The 8604-nt window shown below is 56.4% G+C and overlaps 1 protein-coding gene across 1 annotated transcript; it reads right to left on the bottom strand.

The window, feature by feature from the left end:
* Positions 1-321: 321 nt before the first annotated feature.
* Positions 322-4591, bottom strand: PUS1 (pseudouridine synthase 1). The gene is made up of 5 exons (XM_049768258.1): positions 4388-4591; positions 2709-2846; positions 1698-1800; positions 655-1328; positions 322-553 (listed from the first exon to the last, which is right to left on the bottom strand). Exons 1-5 carry the CDS (start codon positions 4589-4591, stop codon positions 506-508), a joined length of 1167 nt encoding a protein of 388 aa, XP_049624215.1. The 3' UTR covers positions 322-505.
* Between the last annotated feature and the right edge of the window lie 4013 nt (positions 4592-8604).

The following is an 8604-nucleotide window of genomic DNA, read 5'->3' as shown; positions in this document are numbered from 1 at the left end:
CTGGGCAGCAGCCACCACAGACCAGAGCCGCCCACACCATCCTTGGCAGCTTCCTGAAGGCCTTCACCTCCAGCTCATGGGAACATACCCTAGATATTAGCCAAGGCCACTGTGCACACAGACCCACCATTGTACTAAACGAGAGCACACGCTACACTCGCCAGCACCCACCCTCCCTGTGCATATGTGGGGATGTATCCCCAGACTCGTAGAGAAGGGTAGGGGGTGTATACCCAGCACGGCAGTCCGAGAGGCAGGAAAAGACCAGGATGCACCAAGTATGAGCAGCCCAGGTGCGTATTTTAATAAGAAAATCGCCTCTTACGAAAATAGCATTTTTATTTGCTAAGCTGTGCGGAGTTCGTGCCTGAGCTGAAAATGGCTGCACGGCAGCTGCTCCTGGTGAGGAAGACACAGAGATGACACAGATAGATCTGGGGATCCGGAGCCACCAGGCTGTGCCCAAGCTGTCCTGGGGCAGGAGCCCCACAAAGCAAAGGCAGCCTCAGCCGCTGTCTTCGTCCCCCTCGCTGCCTGCCAGGGGGCTGGGGTCCTGCAGAGGAGAGCAGAGATGAGCTGAGACCCGGTGCAGCCAGGCCCGTGCCCAGGGTAATACGGAGGGGGTGTCAGGGTCCCACTTTCCCTCCTGCCCACCTTGGCAGAGGCCGAGGCACTGAAGTCATGAGCAGGCAGTGTAGCGAGCCACTGGGCCATGGAGCGCTCGCACCGCTCTGTGCCAATGATGGTAGGGTAGATGTGCTGCTCCTTGAAGGCAGTTGCGCCCGCCTCCTCATGTGCCCAGTCGAGTGGCTCGTGCAGCCCGTCGTGGCCAAAGCGCTCGTTGTACTTCTCAAAGTGCACCCGTTCCAGCACCAGGCCCAGCCCGGGTGCCTTGGGCACGTCCACCCTGGCCTCGCCCCAGCTGCGCTCCAGCAGGCTCTCAGGTGCGTAGCCCTTGACGATGGCTACCACTAACCCCACCATCTTCCGGATCTGGTGTGTCATGAAGCTCTGTCCCTTGACCCTGATCACAGCGAACTCCATGCCCTCGTGCACGAAGGGCTCCTCGCAGAACATGTCCAGGATGTATCGCCGAGCGCTGGGCTCGCGGGGCCCCTTCTGCGAGGTGAAGTTGTGGAAGCTGTGGGTGCCCTTGTAGACGGCCAGCAGCCGGTTCACATGCTGCAGCGTCTCGGCGCTCAGGCGGTATGTCTCGTCCTGCACGTCACGGTCCTTGTGGGCGAAGGCGAATGTGGGCAGCATGTACAGGTAGGTCCTGGCGTCACATCTGTTCTTGGAATTGAAGCCACCAGTGACCCGCTTCAGTCCTGCAGAAGAAGAGTCAAGTGAGGGGCCAGGGCAGATGGGAGTCCAGCATGCCATGGAGACAGGCCCTGCAAGCTGCCAGTGCCAAGGCCAGTCAGACCATGCCACCAGCCCACAGGGCACAGCTGCGGATAGAATTCCCACACCAGTTGGGTCCCAGAGAATGGTTCCAGGGCCGAGTCTAGCAAACAACAATGCCAGTGGGAAGGATGTCCTGAATATGTTGGACACTGTTCCTCACACGGGGAATGATGTGGTCTCGTGACACTGATGTGGCAAAAGCACGACATGGGCATGCACTGAGAACCCACAGAAACTGCTGGAAGGGCAACTCGCACTCCAGCGCACAACTTACCCTGGGCCAGCCTTACCCAAGATCCGGATGTGAGCCGGGAGATGCTTGTTGATCTTCTCCAGGATGTCATCGATCAGCCACACCTTCAGGGATACCACCTGGCCAGCTGCAGACACCCCCTGCAAGGAAAGCAGGTGGGTAGGAGGGTGACCATGATGGGAACAGGAACCTGCAGCTGAAGGGAAGACATGGAGCTGCCCTGGACAGGGGGTAAGTTCCAGACTCTGACAGGAGGGGCCGGAGAGACAGCACAGCGGTAGGGCGTTTGCCTTGCATGAAGCCAACCCAGGACGAACCCGGGTTTGATTCCCAGCATCCCATACGGTCCCCAGAGCCTGCCAGGAGTGATTTCTGAGAACAGAGTCTGGTGTGCCCCCTCCTAAAGAAAACCAAACCCCAACAGGATACTGTAGACCAGAGTCTTCAGGTACACCAGCTACCCAATTATCAGTTGTTGACATCATCACAGTCAGGAGGGCCAGAAATGTCCTGCAGGTCCCCTGAGCATGGCCCAGGTGGGGTTGGTGGATAAATGTCTCCCAAGAGAGATAGCACAGTGGCCAGAGCACTAGAACAGTGAGGAGTGTTTGTCTTGCATGAGGACAACCCAAGTTCAATCTCCAGCATCCTGTATTGTCCAGAGCCCACCAGAAATCATTTCTGAGCACAAAGCCAAGAGTAACCCTGAGTACCACCCAGTGTGGCCCAAACACAACAAAAAGAGGAAATAAAAGGAAATGACAGAAAATCAACTGTAAGATGTACTACAGGTGCCTGGGACCAAGACACTTTCCAAAAGAGGCAGTCTCATGTCCTACTATGTCCCTCACAGGCCAAAGGACAGGGTTCAGCTGCAGACCCACCACCCCCCCCCAGACCCTCATGGTATCTCACACACACCCCCAAGCAACTTCCCACCCACTCAAAGCAACCTGAGTGCCTTCTGGCTCCTTGTTATGCTGAGTCAGAAATGCTACCGGGCTCTATCACAAAGACAGCATAATGTACCCACGTTGTAGCTGCTGACCTTATCTGTGCGTGCACAGCGCTGGAAGGACATCTTTCTCATGTCTTGGCCGTGGTTCTCCGGGATGCAGCCAGACTGCACAAGGGCCGACACCAGGTCATCTTCAATGGTCTTGAACTGGGACGACCCCACGTTCCTCTAGGGAAGAGAGAAAGCAATGGCTCCCTTAGCCTGGCCAACAACAGCCCTGTGGGCAATGGAGCCACTAGGCAGGGTGTGGCTGCACCATAGTGGAGACAGGGGACATGTAGGTGAGTTCACTGGACAGCAAGCCTGAAACTCAGAAGCATCAATGGCTGCTAGCCCAGGCCCCCGCACACTGTCTCACTGTTGCCCTCACACCAAGGCATCTCCTCTGGAGGGGGGTTTGCCTGCATAAGCCGACCCACCCACAGTCCATCTCTAGCACTAAACAGTGCACCAAGCACTGCCAGGAGTCACTCCCAAGCAGGGACAGCAAGGCCTTAATCTCCTGAAAGCAAAGCAGTTGAGGGAGCAGGGAAAGGCTCCATGGGAGCTCTGCCCATTTGAGGCCCTGGTTTGATCCCTGCCTGGCTCTACATTGGTCCTCTTGGTAGGTCCAAGCAGAGCCAGGAGTAGCCCAAAACCAACCAAACAAACCAGTGTGTACCTCACCCGCCTCAAAGAGCAGAGCTGAGACAGGAGAGCTCATAATTGCTCTTGCTCTGGGCGCATTTTCTCTCCTTAGCTACAGTGCCTGAATGGGGAGTAGGGCCTCACATCTGCAATAAGCCAGGCAAGCAGTAGTCCATGGACGCATCCCTTAGAAAACTAAGCGGGGTTCAGAGCAATAGTACAGAAGGTAGGGCAATGCCCTAGCACATGACTGACCTGGACTGGACCCCAGTACCACACACAGTCCCAGAGCCTACCAAGAGTGATCCCTTAGCACAGAGCTGGGAATAAGCCTTGTAAATCCTTGGGTGTTGACAACCTCTGCCCCCCAAATAACTAAGTGCATGAACCGGAGTGACAGCACAGTGGCAGTGCATTTGCCTTGCACACGGCAGACCTAGGATGGACCCGGGTTAGATTCCTAGCATCCCAGATGGTACCCCTGAGCGTGCCAGGAGCGATTTATTTTTTTGTTTGTTTGTTTTTCGACCACACCTGGTGATGCTCAAGAGTTACTCCTGGCGTGTTCGCTTCGGCAGCACAAATACTAAAATTGGAACGGTATGGAGATTAGCATGGTCCCTGCGCCAAGTTCGTGAAGCGTTCCATATTTAAAAAATAAATAAATAAGAGAAATCCTCCTGGCTTGGGGGACCATATGGGATGCTGGGGAATAGAACCGTGGTCTGTCCTCGCACGCAGGAGCGATTTCTGAGTGCAGAGCCAGGGGTGGCCCCAAAATGAAAACAAACAAAAAGACCCTAAGTGAAGAAGCCCAGAACCCACAGTCCTTTGTGCCTACATGCTTTGCTTCCTCGGGTATTTCTCAGCCAAGCACGTCCTTCTGAGTGGGAGCCAACAGCCCGAGGCTCGAGGGCCAGCCGCAGAGCCCCGGGGGCGGCAAGTGTGGCGCCACCGCTGAGTGTTCAGGAGGGGTCGGGCAGGGCCAGGACCAGGCACCAACCAGGCTGTGGGCTCCCGTCTGTCACGGGCGCTGGAGCCCGCAACGCCCCAGAGCAGAAGGCCCGGCCCTGAGCCCTCACCTGCATGCCATGGTAGCCCTTGCCCGAGTAGGCCATGAGCAGCACGATCTTGCGCTTGGGCAGCTTCGGGGGCGGCTGCTCGGCGGCGCCGCTCTTGAGCTTCTTGGCCTGCGGCTGCGGCTCTTCCCAGACCCGGGCTCCGCCCTGCCGGCCGCGGGCTTTGCGGCCCGGCTCGGGCTCCGGCTGCGGGGACGCGGAGGCCATGCGGAGAGCCCTGGAAGACAGCGCGGGGCCCTTCACCCCTGACCCTTGACCCGACCTTTGACCCCCCCGACCCCGACCTTTGACCCGACCGCGTTACCCGAGGAAGCCCGGGCTCCGGCTCCAGGCTCTGCGCGCAGCGTCCGTCAGGGCCGCGGCCGCCGCACACAGGCTGCGGACGCGCATGCGCCGCCCGGGAACGACCCCGGAGCCCGGACCCTAGGCCCCCAAGTTGCCGTCTCCGCCGTCCTCGAATGCCCGCCCGGGAGGCCCCGAATCCGGCCTGAGCTGCGGCAACGCGGACGGACGGACGGACGGACCCGGACCCGGACCCGGGCAGGACCACGTGGGCGAAGGCGGAAGCGGGACGCGGCCGGACGGTGGCCGGGCGTGGACAAAACACCGCTCCGAGGGGAGGGGCGGGGCCAGCCCCAGTGCGGAGGTCTCCACTCCGCCCCGGCGGGTTCTGGGCTCCAATGCGCCTGCGCGAGTCCCAGCTCGGGCCTGGAGCTCCACCTGCGCCTTCGCTCACTAGCTGTGTGCTCCCTGGGACGAGGTCGCGGGGTGTCTGCTGTAGCGTCCCATGCTGGCCATTTGCGTGGGGACCGGGCCCTTCCCAACCTTGTCAACTCGGGCTTCACACAGTACACGGAGTCAGGCACCAGTGCGGCCGCCTTCTTTATGTTTTGGGGCGCTTAGGGGTTACTCCTGGCTCTGTGCTCTCAGGAATTACTCCTGGCAGCCTGGGGGACTCTTGCCGTGCAAGGCAAACGCCCTCCCCGCTGTGCTACCGCTCAGGCCCCTGGACGGTGCCCTCTGTGCCTGGGGGGAAACTGAGGCAGTCAGGTCCTGGAGCCAGAGTGAGCCAGAAGAAAAGAAGATCCCTCCCCCAGGGATTTGTCCTCAATTGGCCTGGCAGTGACAGCAGCTTCTGGAGGCCGGAGAGGAGAGGTCTGTCAGGATTCCAGACCTAAATCACTTGGTCCCCAGGATCAACCAGGCACCAGCCCTGCGTGATGAGTGTGGCTCAAAGACAAAATCACGGCCAGGCCAGTTCTAGGAAATGAGAGAAGAGGAAGGCCAGATGACGATGCCCTCAGCACCCCTATCCCTTTTGAGGGGACACTGCTGCCTCCCTCAGGCCCTGCAGCTGGATTCGGCGGCCTGTAGTGGTCAGCCAGATCACCCACAGAGGGATGAGAGCAGTGAGGCTCCATGCAAAGAAATGAGTTCCCAGGCCCCCATTCTGGGAAGCTGAGAAAACAGGGGTGTGCCCACCACATAAAGGTGGGGTGCCCAGGGTGAAGCTGCAGCTTTCAGTCAGTATTATCTGGCATCAGAGAGGCCAAGCCTGCAGGGGTCTCAAACTCATGGCCCACAGGCCGTTTGCAGCCCTCCGTACAGCATTTTGTGGCCTTGCCCTAGAGGAATCTTTTTTGTTTTTAGTTGTTTGGGTCACACCCCCCAATGTTCAAGGCCTTGCACTCAAGGATCACCCCCACTTTGCCTCCTGTGGCCCCCAGGTAAATTGAGTTTGAGACCCCTGGGCCAAGGTGACTGGCAGGTATACCACTCATGAAGACAGGCAGAGCACCATTCTGTCAGCCAAAACCCACTGTTAGGGGCAGTTAGGCCTGGGGTCCCCTCTTCAATCCCTCCTTCCCTTGAGGAGCATGTTCCTGGGAGCTTGCCCCCTGGCTTTACTTTAAATAAAACCCTTGTGGCCCCGTGCTTCCCTCCACGTCAATGCTGTCCCTTGCCATTTTTTTAAGTCAAAAAGTGAAACGCGGGGCTGGAGAGATAGCATGGAGGTAAGGCATTTACCTTTCATGCAGAAGGTCATCGGTTCGAATCCCGGCATCCCATATGGTCCCCTGTGCATGCCAGGAGCAATTTCTGAGCACAGAGCCAGGAAAAACCCCTGAGCACTGCCGGGTGTGACCCAAAAACCACAAAAAAAAAAAAAAAAAAGTGAAACGGGTTAGGACTGCTGGCTGTGTTTCCAGAGTCCTGGAAGGAGACTGACTTGGAATTAACAAGACATCTTCTGGGCCGGGCGGTGGCGCTAAAGGTAAGGCGCCTGCCTTGCCTGCGCTAGCCTTGGACGGACCGCGGTTCGATCCCCCGGTGTCCCATATGGCCCCCCAAGCCAGGAGCGACTTCTGAGCACATAGCCAGGAGTAACCCCTGAGCGTTACCGGGTGTGGCCCAAAAACAAAACCAAACAAAAAAAAATAACAAGACCTCTTCTACCATTTTCTCTGGCTTTAAAACAATGCCGGAGCTATAGCACAGTGGTAGGGCGTTTGCCTTGCATGTGGCTGACCCAGGGTTCAATCCCTAGCGTCCCATATAATCCCCCAAGCCAGGAACGGATTTCTGAGCGCATAGCCAGGAGTAACCTAGTAACTCCTGAGGGTCACTCCCGGAAGTTTTTAGGGTGTGGCCCCAAAACCAAAAACAAACAAAAGCACCAAAAAACAACAACACATAATGCAGTTTCTGAAAACACACACCCTCCCACAAAATAATAAACCACAGGAGTCAGAGTGATAGCACAATGGTATGGTGTTTGCCCTGCCAATCTAGGACCCACTGAGTGTCACAGGGTGTAGCCCAAAAAACAAAAAGAGAGGGGCCGGGAAGGTGGCGCTAGAGGTAAGGTGTCTGCCTTGCAAGCGCTAGTATAGGATGGACAGTGGTTCGATCCCCCGGCGTCCCATATGGTCCCCCCAAGCCAGGGGCGATTTCTGAGCGCATAACCAGGAGTAATCCCTGAGTGTCAAACGGGTGTGGCCCAAAAACCAAAAAAAAAAAAAAGGGAAACCACAGCCAGAAACAGGACAGGTATATGATGATTGCCTTGGAAGGAGAGTGCTTGTCTTGCCAGGTTCTATCCCTGAAACCCAAGCACTGTCAGAGTTACCCCTGGAAAAAAAAAAAAAAGTAATCCCTGGCAGGGCTGGAGAGATAGTACAGCCTTGCATGTAGCTGACCCAGGACCAATGGTGGTTCTAATCCCGGCATCCCATATGATCCCCTGTGCCTGCCAGGAGAGATTTCTGAGCAGAGCCAAGAGTAACCCCTTAGCACTGCCCGGTGTGGACCAAAAAGAAAAACAAAAAAAAAAAGGAGTAACCCCTGGGCATTGCCAGGTGTGATTCCACCACCAACAAAAAGCCCACCACTTGCACACAGCTGAACTAGATTCAATTTCCAGCACTGCAAAGGACAACTCCACCCCCCAAGCACCACCGAAGTGACCTTGAGCAGAGTTGGGAGCAAGCACTGACCACTGTTGGACATAGTTCAAAAGCAAATAAATAAAAAACAAAAACAAAAAAAAACACACAATTGAAAAATGGGCCAATGATGTGAACTGACGTTTCTCCAAGAGATGTAGAAATGCCTGTCTCAAGGGAAAGATGCCAAGTTCATTGTAATAAATAAGGCAGCTCAGGCATACTGGGAACAGACCACGAGACCGTTGGCATGGCAGGGTCAGGCACTGTGCAATCCATGCTGGTTCCTATCCAACTGCATTCTCCCCTACGTGACAGCAAGCACAACGTCCACACACACTCAGGGTTAAGAACCTCCTCTGCAAAAAAAATAAAAATAAAAACAGGGTCTGGCACTAGAGGTAAAGTGTCAGCCTTGCAAGCGCTAGCCAAGGAAGGACCAGGGATCCCCCGGAGTCCCATATGATCCCCCACAAGCCAGGGGCAATTTCTGAGCGCTTAGCCAGGAGTAACCCCTGAGCATCAAACGGGTGTGGTCCGAAAAAAAACAAAACAAAAAAAAAAAGAACCTCCTCTGGCACACAGGCGCTCACTCCTACCTTGCCCTTAAACAGCTCCCCTGGCATGCGTGTATAAATGTGCACTACACACACACACACACACACACACACACACGCACGCACGCACGCACGCACGCACGCACACACGCACCCTCAGGACATGAACACTCGCACGTCGGCCCTTAGATCACAGACTAACAGCCTGAGCAAGAGC

This window comes from Suncus etruscus, chromosome 2, assembly GCF_024139225.1.
Source record: "Suncus etruscus isolate mSunEtr1 chromosome 2, mSunEtr1.pri.cur, whole genome shotgun sequence".
NCBI lineage: Eukaryota > Metazoa > Chordata > Mammalia > Eulipotyphla > Soricidae > Suncus > Suncus etruscus.
Note: the sequence above shows the minus strand (reverse complement) of the source record. Positions and strands in the feature narration are given on the sequence as shown.